The 22,613-nt window shown below is 35.4% G+C and overlaps 1 protein-coding gene across 1 annotated transcript in view; it reads right to left on the bottom strand.

Moving 5' to 3' along the window:
• Positions 1-1,312: 1,312 nt before the first annotated feature.
• LOC138705578 (uncharacterized) overlaps positions 1,313-22,613 on the bottom strand; it is a 175,973-nt gene continuing 154,672 nt past the window's right edge. The window contains exon 3 of the mRNA XM_069834180.1: positions 1,313-1,411. Coding sequence (XP_069690281.1) covers positions 1,313-1,411 — 99 coding nt within the window. The remainder of the gene's footprint in view (positions 1,412-22,613) is intronic.

Raw genomic sequence — 22,613 nt, 5'->3', positions numbered from 1 at the left:
ATTTGTGGACAGTGTAATGGGTATGGAACCATGTTTCGTCCAGGTAAATAACAGGCTACTATATCAGAGGGTTCTATTAGATATTTTCTTTTATCTTTACATTTTTTTTAATGCAAACTCCATGGGCAATATGAGTTTTCGTAAAATTTCCTTGCATCCTTTAAAACCTATCTCTCTCTTACAAAATTTATGCAACTTTCCTAATGTTGGAAGCTCTTTGTAGAGACTATAATATTTATGAACTTCTCATCTTATGATAAATTTGTCCATGTCGTCTAATTCAACCTATTTGCAGGAGGTCGTCTAACTTTGTTTGGAGTCGATATTTCTACAACCTTGTCCTCCCATTCTTTACCTTCCTTTCTAAACCTACTAATTGTTTCCTTATTTAACTTCACAATAACTGCAGCACGCTCTATTGTCTTCGATAGAGGTAGGAATAAACCAGTTGTTTTTTCTTCATAACAAAACTTTATAGCATTATAAATAATGCTCCGCGCTTTGCTATGAAACACACGTCTCCCTACATACGGCATTGCGATCGGATTGAAACGCTAGGCATTGGATGTGACGACACTCCAACAGTAAACATACGCAGCGAGCACGGAGTTCCTCATTCTGCCACGGGTCCCGCCTTGGTCGCGTAGTACATTATAATACATAACACTGTACATAATAGTGTAAATAATGTTTTAACTACTTTAAATTATAAATATTGGTGTAATTGTTAAAGTGGCCCATGTTTTGTTCTGTCCAACTTGACCAAACAGGAGTCGCGTAAGCAATCAGTCAAGTACTTCGCTTCCTAGAGGCACGCGGTCGTCGACTTAAAAACTGGAGTAATACTTAATCTTGCAGTCTCGTTGGTCAAAGTGCGGTTCCTAATGATGATGATCATGACGGCGGTGTTGATGCAGATAACGCTGGTGTTGATCATGAGGATGATGGTGGTGATGCAGATAATACTACTGATGATGCATATAATGGTGCTGATAATGATGATGAGGGTGATAATGGAGATGGTGACAGAAGCATTTGTCTAGTAGTTCTTCTTATGTTGGAAAAAGGTAAAACGGGCCCATCTCGGGTTTGCTCGCCGTCATTGAGGAACATCTGGCTTACTGTCGTAAGGTGCCAGATCGGCTAAGAATAGCCGAAGGTCAATAGTTGCAGGCTGGATAGTACAAGCGCTGGCATCGCTCAGCTGGGCCGCCAGCAAAGATCGCCACACGCGGAAAAAAAAGGAAAGAAAAACAAAAACTACAGATTCGACAGATCGATATGAGCGATATGTATCGAAAAGATTAACGAGCTATTGTGACGTGCGGAGAACAGCTGTGACTGGATCAGCTGATCGCAGCGGCTTTCCTTTAATAGAAGTCATCGCGTGGGTGCAAACACCGATTCTGTACTGTACAGATTTCGGATACTTCATATAGCAAGTACTTTAGTAAGCGAATAATTTTATTTCGCGGTTAAAAGAGGGAGGAAATGAGTTTTACAAAGGTAACACGTACTGTGTCATTGTACATTTGCCTGTTTCGCAACAACTAATTTCCTTTATAATATTGAAAGTATTATTACTGCTTATATTTTTTCTTCAATTATTATTCAAAGACATACGCGAATGAAATAATTTAGTAAAACATAAAAAAAAAAAACGTGATGCGGCTGCCCATGCCTCAGCAGAGGTGAACAATCGCCTCATAGTACGGAGGTAACGTGTAATCAAGTACAGTGATCTCTCCAGCTGTTGTAGCTGGCTTACGAAATCGGATTTTGCTATTCACTGTAGTGCCCCAATTCATCACGATGCTGAGTGAGTACCGAACCCATACCCTGGCCGAAATTCCACGAGAAAATTTATTTCCTTATGAGGACTCGAACCAGTTCTAGTCCAAGGCTTAGACTACAACACTACGGCGTGGGACGAAATTATAGATTACACATAATAATACGAACCCTAACAAAAAGTTGAACTTTCGCTCTCTGGATTTAGTACAGTATAATTTTAAAATTAAGTTATTTAACTTCATTTCTAAATTATTGTGCGATTTAAGAAAATATAGATTATATCAGTATTTTATCACAAATTTACATAAAAGATGTAAATGTAGTACCACTGTAACCATTACATTATTTTCACTTTATTAAAATTAGCATTTAAAACACATATGAATGTTAAAAGTAAGTCAGTCGCTTTGGTTCAGTCATTCATAAGAAATGTACAATGCATACATTTTATCTTCTCCCGATCTCATATACGCGCAGCTGCTCTGGGCATTGCCGTGTCCGCTCTCTATCCGTGAGTGTGGAAAGATAAAATGTATGCCATTCCAATAAATAAATAAATATATATATATATATATATATATATATATATTTCATCAGTCATTGTTCACGTCATGGCGGATTAGATGTATTCCAGTTCTTAATCCGTCATCACTCTCAATACAAATATAACAAAAATTAATACATTTGAACTTATAAGTATCCCCTGTTTACAATAATAATAATAATAATAATAATAATAATAATAATAATAATAATAATGATAAAAATAGTAATAATAATAATAATAATAATAATAATAATAATCAACTAATAACTATACCTCTTTTATTTAAAACTCCTACTCTTTTAAGAATTATTCTATTACTTCATTGACTACTCTTCGTAGTTTCTTATCATGTAACTCCTCAACATTTATAATTCCATCTCCGTTAGAGCTTTGACTTTCTCTTCCCAACTAATTTTAACTCTAAACAGAAATTTTCCTAATTTATGCAGATTGCTTGCGTTTAGGTGACCATTCATTTTTTTATAACCTACTATAGCGTTTATTTGTAGAAATTTTTTATCCACCCAACTGTTTCTCAAATCATTCGTTGCCTGACACTTTAACGCAATATGCATTGCGTCTTCAGCTAGTCCACACAAAGGACATTTATCCTTCTCTACGTTCCCTCTCCTATTCTTGAGGCTCCAGATACCTAATCTCCACCATGTCATTACCGTTCTCTCTTGCCTTGAATTTAGTCTAACATATTCTTCCTGTTCCCAAAACTGCTTCATCTCCCTATAGTATTTTAGTGATCCTAGGTCTTTCATATTACTAAAAATATCTTGTCTTGAAATTTCGTTTGCCCTCTCTTTTACTATTCTTCCAATAGTTTTCTTGTTTATAGACCCTAGTTCTCTCCATAGCCAATTTAGACCTAATCTGTTTATTTCACTTTCCAGCTCTTTCAGCCAATTCGATTTCCAATTAGCGGCTTTCATACAAAAGATACATGTTTTCATAACTGCCGAATCATTCCTACACAGAATATTACCTAAATATTTGATTTTTCTTTCTAGAATAATTCCCAGACTCGAATCGGTTCCCGTTTCTAGTAACGCTGCCAGGTTAGAAGCATTCTACGGTATTCCTAGAATTTTTTTTTACACATTTTGGCTCTTACTTTATCGATGTTTCTGCTGGATAACCTACTACCCCAGATCTCAATATTATATAATATTTTTTATTCTACTAGAGCATTATAGATGTTGATAAAATTCTTCACCCCAATATTCGGCCATTTATTAAGGCATCTGTCTACTGCTTGGAGTGTATTTTTTCCATTATTTCATGCCAATTCATTTTGCAACTTCCAATTTCCCCTACCGTCTATTATCACTCCTAGGTACTTGAATCTGGAGACACAATCAATTGGAATTTTATTCATGTACCATTTCTCTTTCTTACTATGCACGTTGCCCTTTTTGCAGATTAGGACTTTTGATTTCTTTTCGTTTATTTTCAGATCCCAAGTTTTACAGAAGCTATTAATTTCGTTAATCGCCTTTTGAAGCCCGTTGACCGAAAATGCTCCAATAGCGCAGTCATCTGCAAAAAGTAGTCCCGGAATAGTTATGTTATCTAACACTGGGCAATGAGAATTCACATTTGCTACATTATCTAAAATATCATTAATAAATATGTTAAATAAATAAGGGCTCAGGTTACATCCTTGTTTCACTCCTCTCGTTTGCTCTATCAATTTGGACAGATTTCCATTTGCTAGCCTAATCCTAAAACCCACATCTCTATACACTGATTTTATATTTTCTAAAAATAAGGAACTGATACCAATTTGTTCCATTTTGTACCACAATTTCTCTCTGTTAATTGAATCAAAAGCCTTTTCTAAATCAATAAAACACCAGTATATATAGCCTCTTCTGGAATTTAGATATTTATCAATTATGGTTTTAATGATTAAAATGTTATCACTTGTTCTTCTCTTTTCCCTGAATCCGCTCTGAAAGTCGGAGGTGATATCATACCTCTCCATCCATGATCTTAACCTTCTTGTTAGCAGACCTGTATAAATTTTTCCTAAGCACGATAAGAGTGATATTCCCCTATAGTTATTCGTATCTTTCTCGTCCTCTTTCCCTTTGTAAATTGGCACAAGTATTGCAGAAGTCCATGAGTCCGGGATCCTGAACCTTTTTCTCATTCCGTTGAATATTTTCACTAATATTTTTAAACAACTCTCCTTCCTACTAAATTCTTTCCAGCACTGACTGGGAATACCATCTACTCCCGCGGATTTCTTGTTTTTTAATTTAAATATAAAGTCTCTAAGTTCCTCTAGTTTAAAATCCTCATCGAGTATTTCATTATATCTCACAATTATGCCCGCACCACAGGTATATGGACTCTAAGCACCCATACATTTTCTCATTGATTTATTGAAATGTCTCAGCCAATCATCTTCCCCAATTTCATTTGTCTTTTTCTCGAACTTCGCCACCCGTTTAATTTCCTTCCATGCTGCTGATATGTTATTATTGCTAATTAATACATTCAGCTTGTTAAGCTCATTCTTTGCGAAAGTTTTCTTTTTTACTAAGAGTAGGTCTTTATATTCTTTTATGCTCGACCATGCCGAAATGTAGTAATTATACACCTGGTAGCGGTCCTTTAATGCATGTCATTAAAGTACACCTACTCATTAAAATACAGGTGTTCAGCCAATGACAACTCAGCTTACAGGTGTTCAGCCAATGACAAGTCAGCTTTGTACCGTTATAAAACCGCAAGTATCGATTATTCTCGGATATGCAATCGAAAGAGAATTAGCGAAAAGTCACGGAGGCTGGAAATCCAATACTGTCGCAGAAGGTTATGTTCTGTTACTATAATAATTAGCGTTAATTGTAAATAATATTCAAATAAATTCAATTTGTCATCTCGTTTTTCAATGTCGAATTCAATAATCAAGGTTATATCAAGTTTAACGGGATTACATCAAGGTCAATGACATTATTGTTCCTCGGAAAAAATCAATACTTTCGCTTTTGCGCACATCTCACAATTCACGACCTAGAACAAGGTCACTTCCGATCTTGTCAGATACAAATAAAATGTATACATCTGAATAATTTCAAGTTAGAAATATGGTCGAGCATAAAAAGTCGTATAAAACTTGCCTATAATGGTAATTAAGACGCTCGTATGAATATTATGAAACTCGCTTGTGCTCGTTTCATAAATATCCATACTTGCGTCTTAATTACTATCATTATAGGCTCGTTGCATAATGTACTATTTTCAGATTTAGAAAAGCTTCTTTATCATCTCTACTGTTACTCCCTCTCCACTTCCTATATGCCTTCTTATATCGCTTCTTGCTTTCTATACATTCCAAATCGTACCAACTCCCCTTTTCAATCCTCCTTTGCCCATTTAAGCTGTGCATCATACTTCTACTAGCTCTTTCGATACTGTGGTACAGTAGTTTGACTGCTTTATCAAAATTATTATCAATTGCTTCCTGTATTCCCATTTGGAGTAATACGCTCATTTTGTCCTCTAATAAATTATATATGTTGCTTCCAATACCGAAAAAAAGTAATGCTAAGAAATGTAACGAGTTCAGGACTATTAGCATGATATCACACTCGGCGAAGATTCATTTGCGAATACGAGTACTGACTCGATGTTTATATCCTAAGATGGAAGAACAGTTGGAAGAAGAGCAGTTTGGCTTCAGGAAGGGAAAACTTACGAGAGATGCAATTCTACTCCTAAGAACAATCGGCGAAAGATACCTAGAGAAGAAGAAAGAAGTGTAGGTCTATATAGTATTTGTGGACCTAGAAAAAGCGTTTGACAGAGTGAATCGGAATAAACTGATGGAATCTCAAAGAAAATTATCGTGGATTGGAAAGAGAGAAGACTGTTCAGTAATCTTTATAAGAAACGAGTGAAAGTCAGGATAGGAGAACAAATGTCAGAAGGAAATGAAATTGGGAGAGGTGTACGTCAAGGATGCCCTGTATCAACTACCCTGTTCAACATCTACTTGGAGGATTTAGTAAAGAACTGTTTTCAGGACATGGGAGGAGTGATAGTAGGAGGAAGAAGAATAAAGTGCATAAGATTTGCTGATGATATGGCGTTGTTAGCAAAGAGGAGATGATACTAAGGGATATGCTACTGGAGCTAAATGACAGCTGTGAGCAGTATGAAGATAAATGCAAACAAGACGAAGACCATGGTTGTCGGAAGAAACATAAAGAAAGTAAATGTGCGAATTCTAAATGACGCAACAGAGCAAGTGGACAGTTTCAAATACTTGGGGTGTCCTATAGTACAAGCAGTAACATGAGCTGGTGACAAGAAGTCAAAAGAAGGATAGCAATGACGAAGGAAACTTTTAATAGAAAAAGGAGCATCTTATGTGGACTTCTGGAAAAAAGAACTAAGGAAGAGACTAGTGAAGTGCTTTGTGCGGAGTGTGGCATTGTATGGGGTAGAAACATAGATATTACGACGAAGTGAAGGGAATTGACTAGAAGCATTTAAAATGTCGTCGATACGGAGAAGAATGAAGCGTTTGACAGAATAAGCAAAATGATGTTGTGTTGGAAAGAGTGGGTGAAGGAAGAAAAATGCTGAAACTGATCAGGAGAAGAAATAGGAATTGGTTGGGTCAGTTGGGTCATTATCTGAGAAGAAAGTGCCTATTGAAGGATACGCTGGAAGAAATAGTCAACGGGAGAAGAGTTCGGGGCAGAAGAAAATATCAGATGATAGACGACATTAAGATATATGGATCACATGCAGAGACTAAGAGAAAGGCAGAAAATTGGAAAGATTGGAGAGTGCTGTGTGTGCAGTGAAAGACCTGCCGTTGGGCAGAAAAGTATGAATGAAGAGGTTTCCAGCATAAGGAAACAAGATGTATCTTCCATTTTTATAAAGTTCTGAATTTCGAATTGCAAAGCTATGTTAAGTCGATAACAAAGTGCAACGTCAATCCAGGGATGTTCGTGCGGGAGGAGAAGCGACTGGCTCGGTCCGTCTCAATTAGCAATGAACGGGGCGCAGCTACTGAATCGATCACATCCACTGCCCGACCGTCAATTAACACTTCGGTCTGAGCGGAGCTGTAAACTGGGTGTCCCGCGAGCTTTCCAATCAGTGTGGGCGAAAGGACTGAACTTTATTTATATATTATAGTGATGAACGGGCGGCCTGACTCGCAGCTTATTAATACTGCTTGGGAATCAATTGTTATGGGTTAAAACCTTGTAGATGGTGTGTATATTTATTCGTTTTCAATGCGATGTTCTGTTTTTAATTGGCTATTTTAGTACGCTTTATCAACTACTATGTTTATCTAGAGCAGCCGTGGCGAGAACGTGACTCGCGAGACATTGTGGCTCGCAGTGGTAGCTGTGCATTTCGCTTGCTTCTAACCTCCGCCAACCGCCACCCTCTCACTCACTGGAGTCAAATTCCGTTCCATTTGTATTTGTCTCTGACCTGCGAGTGGCATATGTCTCTCTCGAAATCATGTATGAAAGTTCCAAGTGGGATGGGAGGACGCATTTTTTTGCTGTCAATATGATGAGAATATTAAATGTATAATTTGTTCACAAGTATTACGAGGAAAACGGTTGTATAACATAAAACGGCATTATACTACATGTTACTGATGAAACATTAAAAGATTAAGTGTTATTGTTGTTGTTGTTGTTGTTATCATCATCATCATCATCATCATCATCATCGTCATCTCTGTACGTCGACCCTTTTTCAGCAGATGTACGAATAATGCGGTTAGCTCTTCAATTTGAACTCGCTGATTTACTATGTGATGTCAAATGAAAGCTAGATGTAAGGACTTGATAAATGTTGAACTTTCAAATCTTTGGCAAAAAATAAATATCCGAAGCTTCGTTCTTTCGCTTGCTCTGTTGAAGCCATGTTCGCTACAGCTTAAGTTTGTGAAAAATTATTTTCAACAGTGAAAATAGTAAAAACCAAATTTAGATCACGACTGACAGACAAATACCTTCGTGATCAACTATGACTGGCAGGAAGTGACATAATTCCTGATTTTGAAACTTTGTCGGAGAGACATTCTGAAGACAGATAATTTTAGGTTGTGAAAATGTGTCCTTATGTTTTCTTATTCATTTCTTTCTTCGTTACACATACTAAACATTAGTTTGAAGTCTTATACTGTATAAAATTATATTTAAGTGCTTGACGTTAGGAAAATGAAAATCCGTTAATAAGTCAGACAGTTGCTTCACTTCCCCTTCGGGTGTCCGCCTCCCTCCATAGGTGCTATGCACGTTGCAGATTACACAGTGGCTCGGCGTACAATTACATTTTCGCCACCTAGCTTCTGAATGAGATGAGCCCAGCGCCGAAAATTACCCAGCATTTTTCTGTTAATGGGTTGAGGGAAAACCTCGGAAAAACCTCAATCAAGTAACTTGCCCCAATCAGGATTTTAACCTGAGACCGCTCGTTGCACGGTCAAGCATGCTAGCCTTTGATGTTCTGTTTTAACTTTATAGTGACCGGCATTGTTGTGGCCTTACCTTATAGTTGCCTAACTTTGTCATGCTGAGTAAGAGTCTAGATTTGGATTCAGGTTAAGATTTGAAAATACTGAAGCACCATGGAATATTATCAGTAGAAGTAGTTGCATTAGCATTAACAATAATAATATACCCGGAAAATTTCAAGTATCAAACGACGCTAGACGGATTTAGAAAAATAAGACAAGGAAGCATATTGTATTAAATTAAAACATTACAAGACACCAACATTCACGTATAGCAGTAAATCATAATTTATTTCACTATCGTCTTGTTCTTCCTCCAAGGATTAGTTCGTTTGACCTGTTCCGACCTCTGCCTACTTCTCCCTAAATCTGCCTGTCACGTTTTACTTTTGGTTTGTAACGCAACATTTGTTTTGGAAGTCTTTCTAACGCCATTGTGTTCAGATGTTCTGTGCAGTTATATCTATAGTTCAAAATATTCTCTGTCATGGTAAATATTCCAGGAACTTGTCTGATTTCTGTGCACTCTCTGTCGACGTAAATGACATTTCTGCTGCCGTTATTCCATCTATATTCTGTTTCATAAGTACCCAGGTATACGATTGAATAGAATCTATGTTACTAAAATGAACCTTCAGAGATTGTTGGAGGAATGAGAATGAAATGACTGAACTCAATATCTATGCGCACTCAATAATACCGTTGAAGAACATCTAAATACTGAAATTTTATGCAACATAATAAACGAATTAAAAAAAAAATATGTTAAAAAAGTTAATACTGAAACAGGCATCAATAAAAAAGGAGGTGTAGGCAGATCCACGGAAAGATAGTCTCGCCATTATAAAAACGCAATAGACAGTTATCTAATCGTGATAGAGGAAGACGACTAGGAATGGTGGCGATGGTAACCGTTGTACCCCTGAAAACAGGTTTCGCTTAGTAAACCGTTCGAAAATTAAAGTGGGCAAGTAACAGCCGTTTAGCTGTGATTCAACGCGTGAGCTTTCGGCAATAAAATCTCGCGACTTGTACATTACTTTATTGGTGTAATTCATTGACTTACCTTATAATAGGTGCTGAAGCTGTCGACCATCCTATCTAATACACATTTCACATCTTTTGAAAAAAATTCTAGGCATGCTGGATCTCGTATCTGTAATAGTAGTAGCAGTAGTAGTAGTAATTATAGTAGTAACACTAGTATTAATAGTATGAGGGGTAGTAGTAGTAATGTTAATATTCATACATGGAAATTCAATTAGGGATCTAACATTTTGAGAGTAACATTGCCTAAATTGAATTTATAGGATGTATTTGATGCTGAGGATAATAATGATTATATCTAAAAATATACATAATTAGACAGACAGGCAGGCAGGCAGGCAGGCAGGCAGGCAGAGAGAGACAGAGAGACGGACGGACGGACGGACCGGCAGACAGACAGACAATCAGACAGAGATAGATAGATAGATAGATAGATAGATAGATAGATAGATAGATAGATAGATAGATAGATAGATAGATAGATAGATAGATAGATAGATAGATAGATAGATAGATAGGCAGGCAGGCAGGCAGGGAGACAGGGAGACAGGGAGACAGGCAGGCAGGCAGGCAGGCAGGCAGACAGGCAGACAGGGAGACAGGCAGACAGGGAGACAGGCAGACAGGCAGGCAGGCAGGCAGGCAGGCAGGCAGACAGACAGACAGACAGACAGACAGACAGACAGACAGACAGACAGACAGACAGACAGACAGACAGACAGATAGATAGATAGATAGATAGATAGATAGATAGATAGATAGATAGATAGATAGATAGATAGATAGATAGATAGATAGATAGATAGATAGATAGAACGGATGGACGGACAGACAGATAGATATTTATTTGTCATCAACATTTATATTAGTTATGGTGTTATACATAGTTAGGTTATGACTTATAATGATTTATATGGCCACAATACAGTTTCCAGTGTCTTCCAAATACATGCATAGCCTAATATCAGCGACAAGTAAAATGTAACAATTATTTATTATTTATTATTATTATATTATATATATATTTTTTTTTGCTATTGGCGGGTAGGTAGGTAACCATATGAAGCCAGTTGTATAGACAGAGTCGTTGCCCAGGGTACGCCTTAGGAGGCTGGTCTACGTTATACCTGCGATGAGATGATGATGATGATTATGGAGATTTTTTGGGATGCCACAGAAGAACCGGAGCTTCCGAAGAAAACTCCTGTTACCTGGACCACGGGCTTGGCCAACACAAGTTATAAATCGGGGGATTGAACCTGGGTCCATAGAACTGTAAGTCCAGCACTCTAGCCACTAGGCTCCCGTGGTAGCTAAAAATAACAATGTACGAGTAAAATCGACAATATTTCAGTGATAACATGGCCATGGTTGGTTGAAATTTAGCGTATTCTTAGATAAGGGTAGATTGATACACGAGAGAAACAGTCAGACGTATATAAAATATACGAAATTGCTATTCAAACTCATGTTCTAATTATTACAATATGAAAATGTATATTACGTTAAAATACAACAGTAGTAAAATACTTAACAAACAATTAAAATTTATTTAGCTATGAATTTTAATTGTTTATTAAGGGTTTTTTAATACTGTTGTATTTTAACATAATATACATTTTAATAATAGAAAATTACTATTGATTTATGACTAATAAACATGTATACTATGTTCGAATTATGCATTTTGTTATTACCAACAAAATAAAGGGGTGAAATTAGGCGGAAAACTGAGGAAAAGAGTTGTACTGACAGGCCATGTCGTCTGAATTTTTAATGAATGAATATACTACAGTTTAACAACATGTTTTTAATTTGCGCTCGGAGAACATTGTGTCCACTAATGTAATGAACACATCCTGAATAATGAAAACTGCCATCATACAGAAAAATAACGTGTAATTCTCAAGCCGGTTACTGTAATTGGATGTTTTCGTAGAAAGGTACAGAATATGTAAAAAGCGTGTATGTTCATTTTGTATTAATTTTTTCCATAACTTAACAACTTTATAATCAACAATAGTAATTAATAAGATGGCTCATAACTGAATGACACCTTTTCGAAGGCTCTTTCTCCGAAATCATCTGTTCGTGAATTTTTTCAACGTGAACAAGAAACCATACGATATCATTTAGTCTTCTCTAGGGTCATAATGTGTCAGTAGGTTCTGATCCGACACTGAAGTAAAATAATAATTCATATATTTACAAACTAAAACATCGCTATAGTACCATTAGACTTCCAACATCCCAGGAGGTCATCACAGAAACATGCTTCATCTCTTGGATGTAACTGTAGTTATTTTTAAGCACAGGTACGAGTATAACAATCGAAGTACAGCAGAGTACAATTCAGTGCAATGTCGATATGACGCACTATGGTATCGTATATTATACAGAGAGATCCATATATAATTTGAGAGCGAAAATAGCGCACATCGAAGCAATAAATTATGGGTACAGCTCGAATGTCATTAATCTACTCGATACTGTTAAATGCGCTGCAAGTATATAACTTATTTGACTTTGAAAAACTATAAAAAGAACACATTCGTAACCAGTTTCTGAGGCACTGTCCACTTCTCTGTAGGTATAGTCAGGTGAAGAACTTTGTAGAGCTATCACAGTTTTCTTTTGTAATAAATGTAACATTATTGTACAGACCTTTAATATATAACTAAACAGACAAAACTTAATACTTTAAAGAAGATGAGAAACACAAATTAAATGCACTTCTATGCATAATAAAACTAGTCACTGGTTCACCGACTATAAAAAGGTACAAAATAAATAAATTAATTAAATACACTATACACAACAAAACTAGTCATTGGTTCACTAACTTGAAAAATTACAAAATAAATACATAGTATATTAAATTGAATTTTGTGTAGCTATAACAAAAATTAGTATTTGGTTCAGCGACTTAAAAAAATTAAAAATAAATACATAAATTAAATACGTCTGTAAGCTATATACGAGTACAACAAACATTTGTTATTGGTTAACTGAATTTAAATAATAGGTATGTATATATTAGTGTTGTGAGATTTAATTGATTAATCGATCTATTTCTGTTGTAAGATTAATCGATCAAAAATACTTAATCGAATAATCGAGTCGATTAAAATTAATCGGTTGTAGTTGATATCAACTATCATTTCGTTAATACAAATTCATACTAAAAATTCCGACAATATTTCTCTCTCGGAAATTGCTTACTTAAAAGCACAATAATACTGTTTTTTAACTGTAAACCAGATAGCGTAGAGAAAATCTTTGCACAAACACTTCAGAAAGAGATGAAGATATGAGGACTGTGACTATAATAGTCTACCTCTATTGAAAGTTAAAACACAATACGTAACCCTTATCAAGTTTTATGGTATTCTAAGAAACTTACATCCTGTTGTCAGCTCATCTTCCTAGCATATGAAATACATACTTTTCTGTGATTCGTCCCTCTCATCCCTTATAAAATAGGCATTGTGTACACTGTGCGCAAGTGAGAGTGTAACTATCTTCTTCTCTTTCTAAAATCTGGTAATTCGATTACAATAGGGGCCAGTCTTGTGTTTCGACTGCTGTAGTTTTGCAGGAGTTCCAGTTTCTGTACTGAGTTTGTATATGAAGGTTGTTTGATAAAGAAAAAAATCAGTTTTCTGTGGTTTGTGAAAAGTGCAAACCCCATTATGTCACATGAGAATTTAAAAGGTAAAGTCGGTGAAATGTTTGGATTTAAATTGAACGATTGTGAGAAGTGCTTAACAGAAAAAAAGTTTTTTCGTGATTAGTGGTGCAGAAAACATTGTTACTAAACGTATAGCGGCACTTAATTCGGAGCATGTGAATGCATTCACATGTTTAAAATCATACATGAAGCAGTATTAACTAGTTAAGTCTTGATACTTTTTGTTATTTATGTTTGTCTCAAAAATTCCCGTAGAAATTGACATAGTAAATTATAAGTCTCATAATAAATATATTAGTAAGTAATTAAAATAGTTACAGGGAGCTACTACCTGAAAGCCAGATTTGTATAATTAAAATAGTTGTTTTGTATTATAATGATACAATATATACAGATAAACAAAATATAATACTTATGCTTATCACCGAACACAAGTTAAATTTAATCTATTGATTAATCGATTAAATTCAAATAGTTAATCGATTAAATATTTTGATCGATCAACAGCACTAATATAAATATATATAATATATATATATATATATATATACACACATTATATATTAATCATACTTCTATATGTAGCAAAACATGCCACTGGTTCACGGATCTCTATTGCAAAAAATCAATGGTATTAAACCAGGGGTAGGCGAAGACTTTTTAGATGGTACGAGTACTTGAAATTTAAAACAGGCTTATACGTTCCATGAATGATCGGGGCTAATGACTGAATTATAAATCCCTTTTCCACCACAGCCTTCAGTTCCTCTGAACTTCCCTTAAAATTTAAGGAAATTTTGCTAGAAATGTCCGTTGATAGGGCACTGAAAATAAAATTCGAAAACATGTCAATTTTTTACTTTTTGTGCTATGCTCGCAAAGAATATACGGAACTTGTGACACTGCCTATTTCACACCTTCTACCATTCCCTTCTACTTATTTGTAGGAGCAGGGTTTCTCTGCTATGACATCAATCAAAATGAAACACAGAAATCGCTTGAATCCAGAATCACCTCTGATACTCGCATTAGCCTTCGATCAAGAATCGAGGAGTTGGCATGTAGAAAACATCAGACATCTCATTCATATGACAGAACCACTTAAGTTAATAATTATAATATAATAAGATAACTCTTCTTCTGTATGATATTCTGTAACGTTGTTTCTTTAATTACATGTTCAATAGCTTGGTTATCTCTTTTATAGTTTAAAAATAGGTGATTTAATAATTGTAAAATTGCTAAGTTTAATTAAGTTTAGATACAGTTACATATAATTTGAATTAACAACTGTTGGGGTACAGACTTAATAGAAAAAGTGTCTCTAGGATACGAGGAGAAAAATGGTTGAATACCACTGCGATAAATAACAATATACCAATATACATGCTGAATGGATCAATTAGAAGCTTCAGACGCTCACTCAAACAGAACTCGTTACGTCAAACTCCAGTTATGCTCTATATATCGCTAACCTGTTTCCAATGTTTTGGTGAACGATATTCGAGCTCTGGTTGCGATACTCCATTATGAGCTGAGTCACCTTACTGTGAAACAATGTGATGGAACAGTTGTGTCTGTCATAACGCAATGGTTCGTTACAGTATTAGGTAGTCAATTTTTTTTTGTTGGAAATTTATTTACAGTACAACTACTGTGTAAATATATGTATAAAAAAGAGTATTCGTAACTTCCGTCATAAATTTCCGGAATCTCGCATTCCGAAATCATAAATGTATTTCTATGTAGTGTAGTGTGGTATAGTATAGTACAGTATAGTTTAGCCACATACAGTAGATTAATAACCAAGTGGACAAGAATTTTATTCCAGGCGATAAATGTGAAGATTTCTCTGCCATTGAAAGTCTGTGTCCCACGACTTCTATTGTTCTGTATTTTTCATTCTTATTATATGAAATATAAAGATGTAAGTTAACTGTATATTAAAAGACAAATTAAACTTTTTAAAATAAAAAACACCTTTTCATCAGTATCCATGATTTTGATTTTGTGGGCTTTGACGAGGGTCTGTTTCTTCATCTGTTCGTCATCTCAACTATACAGTACACAGCAATTTCTCCAAAGCTCTTGGATTGATTTTGTTCGTATTCAGTATCTACGAAGTACCGATGCACATAAAATACAGTAAGTTATTCTATTGAAATGTTAGGCAATGTTTAAAATAATATCATAGAATACTATCTTGTACGAATTATTCTAAGTATTAAATTTTTCTTCATTAGTGTTGTTTTGTTTATACAAATTTGAGATTAATCCTTCGAAGAAGTCGAAAAATTCAAATATCAGCAACAGAAACAAATATAAATGACACTTGGGAGAAAATTAAACGCAGAATAAGTATGGGAAATACCTGTTATTATTCGGTTGAGAAGCTTTTGTCATCTAGTCAAAATATCTGAAGGTTAGAATTTATAAAATAGTTATATTACCGGTTGTTCTATATGGTTGTGAAACTTGGACTCTCACTTGAGAGAGGAACAGAGATTAAGGGTGTTTGAGAATAAGGTTCTTAGGAAAATATTTGGGCCTAAGACAGATAAAGTTACAGGAGAATGGAGAAAGTTACACAACGCAGAACTGCACGCATTGTATTCCTTACCTGACATAATTAGAAACATTAAATCCAGACGTTTGAGATGGGCAGGGCATGTAGCACATATGGGCGAATCCAGAAATCCATATAGAGTGTTAGTTGGGAGGCGGAGGGAAAAAGATCTTTGGGGAGGCCCAGACGTAGATGGGAGGATAATATTAAAATGGATTTGAGGGAGGTGGGATATGGTGATAGAGAGTGGATTAATCTTGCACAGGATAGGGACCGATAGCGGGCTTATGTGAGAGCGGTAATGAACCTCTGGGTTCCTTAAAGACATTTGTAAGTTGTAAGTGTCGTTTTGTTTATGTAAGATACGTTCGCAAAGAAACGATGTAGCTACACCATATGCCTGAAAATGTTTGCTTCATAGATATAAATTATTGCCTAGCGAACGAAGCCTGCTCTAGTTAATATCCGTTGCTCCACTTCTGCAGTAAAAGATCCTTGTAGGAACGTTCGGTCGGTAGTGTGAGGGTTGTTATGTGTCATAAATTCCTCTGGCAAAAGTTATATAAGACAAAGAATTACATTCTTTAGTGGTTATTTGAAACTTTCAAAGAAAACGCGATCTATAAGAATGTGACAAACCTCTACTTTTACTCTGTACATATCACAAAGCAGTAGTGTGTCATTTAATGACACCCATTATTTCTAGCAGTGACCGTGTCTAGGGAATTCAAATGCTCGTGAACATGTACGCAGTGCTGGTGCATAATCCGGGTCGACTACTCCCGCTTGTACAGACGCTGAACACACATCTCACTCGTAATGGGCAAAAACACGTTTCCTCTTCCGGAATGCTGACAGGTGACTTTTATGGGGATTTTACGTTCGTTTACTCTTACGTAAGACCTGGCTGCAGATCTTCGCCCCTTTCAACGCTCACGCGACCTTCATCCATTACTCGGCAGGCATGTAAACAGACAGCGAATAAAAATCTCACTATCTGCACCTGCTCCACTGACGTAAGAGTAACGGACGTAGCACCCTTATTAAAGGGAAGACTACAGAAGGGTTGAGAGGAGACGAACAGGGGTGTAATCGATCTTGATAGCGGTGGTCTGGAAACTATTTTTAATGGATACGTGAGCTCTAAAGCAAATTACATACTTTTCTTATCTCCATTTATGGAATCCAGCTAAAATGTTATTTCATTTTACCGAGGAACTACGAAATGAGGTATAAGTTTACATTAATGTACAGTAACTACGTAGCTATTTCAACTATCTTTCTTAATTCCAAACTTCCAAATACGTATTACTTCTGTTCTGTCAGGGTCAGAAATACAAGTAAAAGAGACTGTCGTGAAGATGATACATTTCTAACTTTCTCTTCATGCTGTACACATTTCGCAAGAGTTCAATTTCTTTATCATGTCATTGTTTATAGTTACGAGTGTGATTTTTTGGTATTAACGATATACTTGAAATGTGTTAAAATTTAATTTTATGAATGGAAAATGCAAACAAAATCAGGGTTTTGTTTTTTTTTTTTCGTACGAAAAATTACCATTTCTTTCAAATAAAACGTGAAAATGTTCTTCGTTATAAAATATACATGAACATTTCTACATATTTGATCGTTCGGCGTTATACGCATGTGACATCTGGTAAACCATCAAGGGAGCAGCGCAAGCAGACAACGGTTATTTGTCTTTCCCGCAACAACTTCTTTCGTGAGATCAAGAAGGCAGTGCCGTCTCCTTTTTTTAGGCACTTTATTTTGTTATTTTAAGAACATTTTCTCTTTATTGGGTTACTATTTAATGTATTGGTACATTTTATTATTTTTTTGAGTAATTCGACATTTTAAAATAACATATAATATAATATAGGCCTAATATAATATAATATAATATAATAATTATTTAATTATAACCTAGTTCACTTAGAAAGTCGAATGAAAATGAATTATGAATGTAATTAGTGATGAAAATAATTTTCTGTTAGTTTTTTTAGTAGGTTATTTAACGACGCTGTATCAACTACTAGGTTATTTAGCGGCGATGAGATTTGTGATAGCGAAATGGTATCTGGCAAGATGAGGCCGAGGATTCGCCATAGATTACCTGGCATTTACCTTATGGTTGGGGAAAACCTCGGAAAAAACCCAACCAGGTAATCAGCCCAAGCTGGGATCGAACACGCGCCCGATACCGACAGACAAGCGCCTTATCCGACTGAGCCACGCCGGTGGCCTGTTAGTTTCAAAGGGATTGTTCCAATAATAACTTTTAAAATGTTATTTTATTATTTTTTTAGTTTCTTTAGGGTGAGAAATATGTGCGAAATTGCTTATTTCTTTTACGAAATATTCACCGAAATTAAATCATTTTAATCAACGAAATCAGGGTACAATAATCACCATAAAATCACACCCATATTTATAGTTTATTTTGTTGAAGTATCATTTAAATTAGAATACATAACGGGTGTACACCTGGAAACAGATTCCATTTAAAATGGCGCCATTCGAAAACTAACATAGGCAAGTAACAGTCCGCTTAGCAGTAATTCAGCTTGTCTGCTTTCGGCAATAAAAGATGGCGATTTAAGCATTACAGAATGAAGTAATTTATTAGTTTACATTATTATACTGTAAGTGTCAATCATGCTCTCTAATACACATTTCACATCTTTTCAAAAGATTTGTAGACACCCTGGATTTCATGTCTACGGTCCGTTTCATTCAATTTATGAACGACTGTTATCTTATAATGCTATAGTTTCAACAATTTGGCTGCTTTCCAAGCTGTTGTCTTGGATACATTTGTCTGCTGAGCTTTCTGAACGATTTCGTGAGAAACTGTTCTAACTTAATGAATATTATTCAACGAGTTTTCTTCAATTAGAATGCGAATTAAGTGCCTTCTTTTTATTAATAAATAAGTCCACTTTTTAAAATGAAATTCTGAATTGCTGAATTAGATGGTTGTTAAACGACAGGAAATATAGAACGATATATTATATTTTTGTTGTACGTGTTCCTCATAATACAGAGAGTGGACCTCAGCGGCCTTGGACTGGGCGAGAGTTGCCGCACCTAGTGCCAGATTTAAATGTAAACAGCCGACAAGTCCACGCTATCTCTAGACGCACTGTATATGCATCATAAATGAAGATTGGTTGTTCTAATAAATGTTCTGCATTGTCACGAACTAAACTGAACTGCAATGAATGGATGTCAGCTGTATACTAATTCTCTAATCTTGACGTCATTTCAACCTGTGTTCTCTGTTTATACTACACTGCGCAACTCAGGTACGCCGAGAAGAGTCTTGCGACCTCGGATACCACTCCACTGAAGATGTCTGCCGCAGTTGCAGACGAAACGTCTGGTATAAAACCAACTAATAGACCACGGCCTCTCAGCCCGGAAAATGAATCTACATCTATAGATATTGAACTTTTCAAATCTTTGGAAAAAAATAAATATTTGAAGCTTCGTTCTTTCGCTTGCTCTGTTGAAGCCATGTTCGCTGTAACTTACGTTTGTGAAAAATTATTTTCAACAATGAAAATAGTAAAAATCAAATTTAGATCACGACTGACAGACAAATACCTTCGTGATTACTACGATTGGCAGTAAGTGACATAATTCCTGATTTTGAAACTTTGTCGCAGAGACGTTCTGAAGACAGTTAATTTTAGGTTGTGATAATGTGTCCTATGTTTTCTTGTTCATTTCTTTCTTCGTTACACGTCCTAAACATTAACTTCCCCTTCGGTTGTCCGCCTCCCTCCATAGGTGCTATGCACGTTGCAGCTTACACAGTGGCTCGGCGCACCATGGCCTTTTCGCCACGGCTGCTATAGAAGATGTGTGGCAATGCTTGATACTTTACGTTCCAGCTTGTTTAGTGATCCAAAACTTCAGTATGGGACCATCATTGTCGCGGCACAAGGCACCATGTCCTATGTGAAATTTTCCTCAGCAAAGGCGGTGTGATTTCCCTGAATGCCTCCCTAACAGCTTTCTTCAAATCTTCAATTGTCTGGTATCGATGTTTCGAGATATGCTGCTTAATTATTTCTCATAGGGAAATCACACCGCCTTTGCTGCGGAAAATTTCACACGGGCCATGATACCGCATCATTTTGTGCCGCAACAATGATGGTGCCCATACTGATGTTCGGATCACTAAAGAACGTAAAGTATCAACCATTGTCACACATCTGCTATGGCATGTTCAAAATGGATGCACATCAACATACAAACAAGGGGGGGGGGGATGACAAGACTTTCGGACCTTACTGTACATCAACCAATGTTACTGGCGATTATTTTAGATTATGTACTTGCTACGTGCTTAACAGAATGCAGTTTCACCGTCAGTCGTCAAATGCGAGCATTTCTCACGCCACTGTCGAATGAGCGAGGCTTTCGTGGGTTTTACTCTCGGAATTTCAATTACGCTTTAGTAATTACAGCTTTAGTAATGCGCTCTATGAACACAACGAATGAATGGCTGATGACGAGGCCGTCACAGAGAGCAGACATATTGCACGCTGTTGCGCAGTAATTTTTATGACGATAGAGCGTTTACTTCGACACGTTTTGCATTGTTGCTTTTCGAATAGCTGTTGCGTTTACAGTCAGTTGAAAGAGTAATTGTGATGCCGATAGGTAAAAAAATTATGAAACACATAAAGTTAGGTTTAGAATGCAAAATATACGTAATGATGGATAAAACTGTGAAAAACAGGCCAAAAAAAGTGAATAGAAAGAAATAAGCGTTAACGACAAAGTAAGTAATTTTTGTCCTTTAAAGTTATACATCTTAGCTTAACTATTCATGAGACTGATAGGCTATATTAGGTGAGTAAAAAGTGTGGATGAGTGCTTGTAGCTTTTCTACTTTTAATTTTATGAAGAAACTCTACATGAATTAGTTATAGGGAGAAAAAAAAAAAAAAAAGGAATATTTTTAATATTTTTTAAAAACCACATTTTTCACTTGTGAAGAGTGTGCCAAGGAGTCCCTTGTCCCTTTTAAATGGCACCGTGTAGTTATTTTTTCATTTTTGTTTTCTTCAGGATAACGTAAAAATTATACTTTTTACTACATGTAAACTATTATTTTGTAAAAATTGCCTCAAATTCATAATCCCAATGTATAATACCTATATGCACAGTAAAGAGAAATGCTTCAGCATAAAATTTTAGGACTATGAAGAATAAGGGTCCCATAAATTAAACCATTTTTAATAAAAGCTAATCAGAAGCAAACTGAATAACGGTAGTTTTTTCTTGTGATTAATCCTGGCGAATATTACAGTAAAAGACCGAACTGAAGCACTGATGACAGACAGAAGAGGAAGATTGAATAATCTCCAGATCACCTGATTTGAGACCATTAGATTTTTTCTTGCGGGACTATTTGAAGTGGAGGGTCCTAGGAGACCTAGGAGAGTTGAAAGGAAGAATAATTAGGGATGAGATACAACAGATCAATCGAATGGTGTTGCTGAAAACATTAAACCATGTTCAAGAAAAACTTATGCATTGTTTGAAAGTCTGAACTGATATCAACACATGAAACTATTACAGCCGTGTTAAATGGTTATAAATGTTTTTCTTTTTTAAATTATTTGCTTTGTATTAATATTGTAGCTAAATTTAAATTGTGAACATTCATTTTCTAAGCAATGAATGTGTGTTTTTAATTTATAAAAATATTGCTTTTATATTTTATACGTTTTGAGACCTGAAGAATCGAAAAATGGTAAAATAAGTATTTCGTGCCATATAAAAACAGATTCCTTGGCACACAGCCTTCATAAATGGAAAACATAGTTTTTGAAATCGTATTCAAAATATGCTTTTTTTCCAACCCTTAGTTATAGGTATAACTTTTGAATTAGAGTTTCTTCATAAAATTAAAAATATGAAAGCTACTATCAGTGTTCCATACGTTTACTCATTCTGTCTATAACTTTATGTTCAATACAATACAAAATCTTCGCAAATTCATTCTTCATATTACACAATATTATACAGTTAGTTTATTAAAAAACCCGAAATTAAGTATTCTTAGTAATAACACATTCAGTAAGATAATTAAATATTGTATTACATTTCTTTAAATTGAAACTGCCCATTATTTAACATTTTTGTATAGATACTTTTTATTTTCTTTTTTCAACTAGTGGTTTTTTTATCAATTTCCACTTACAATTTTAATTATATCACTTAATTTGTAGTATTACGAGTAGGGGCCTATATATTATAGGAACTCTATGCAACTGGAAATGCCACAAGCACGAGCATTTGTTCTTTTGAGTGCAAACTATATATTTTAAATTGTAGACTATATGTACTTTGTAGGATACACAATACATGAGGAACAATTTGGCTTGGCAGAAAATGTAAGCATTAGAAGAATTGATACATTGGCCTA

Source organism: Periplaneta americana, chromosome 9 (assembly GCF_040183065.1).
Source record: "Periplaneta americana isolate PAMFEO1 chromosome 9, P.americana_PAMFEO1_priV1, whole genome shotgun sequence".
Lineage (NCBI taxonomy): Eukaryota > Metazoa > Arthropoda > Insecta > Blattodea > Blattidae > Periplaneta > Periplaneta americana.
The sequence above is the reverse complement of the archived record's forward strand: the minus strand, read 5'-3'. Positions and strand labels throughout refer to the sequence as shown.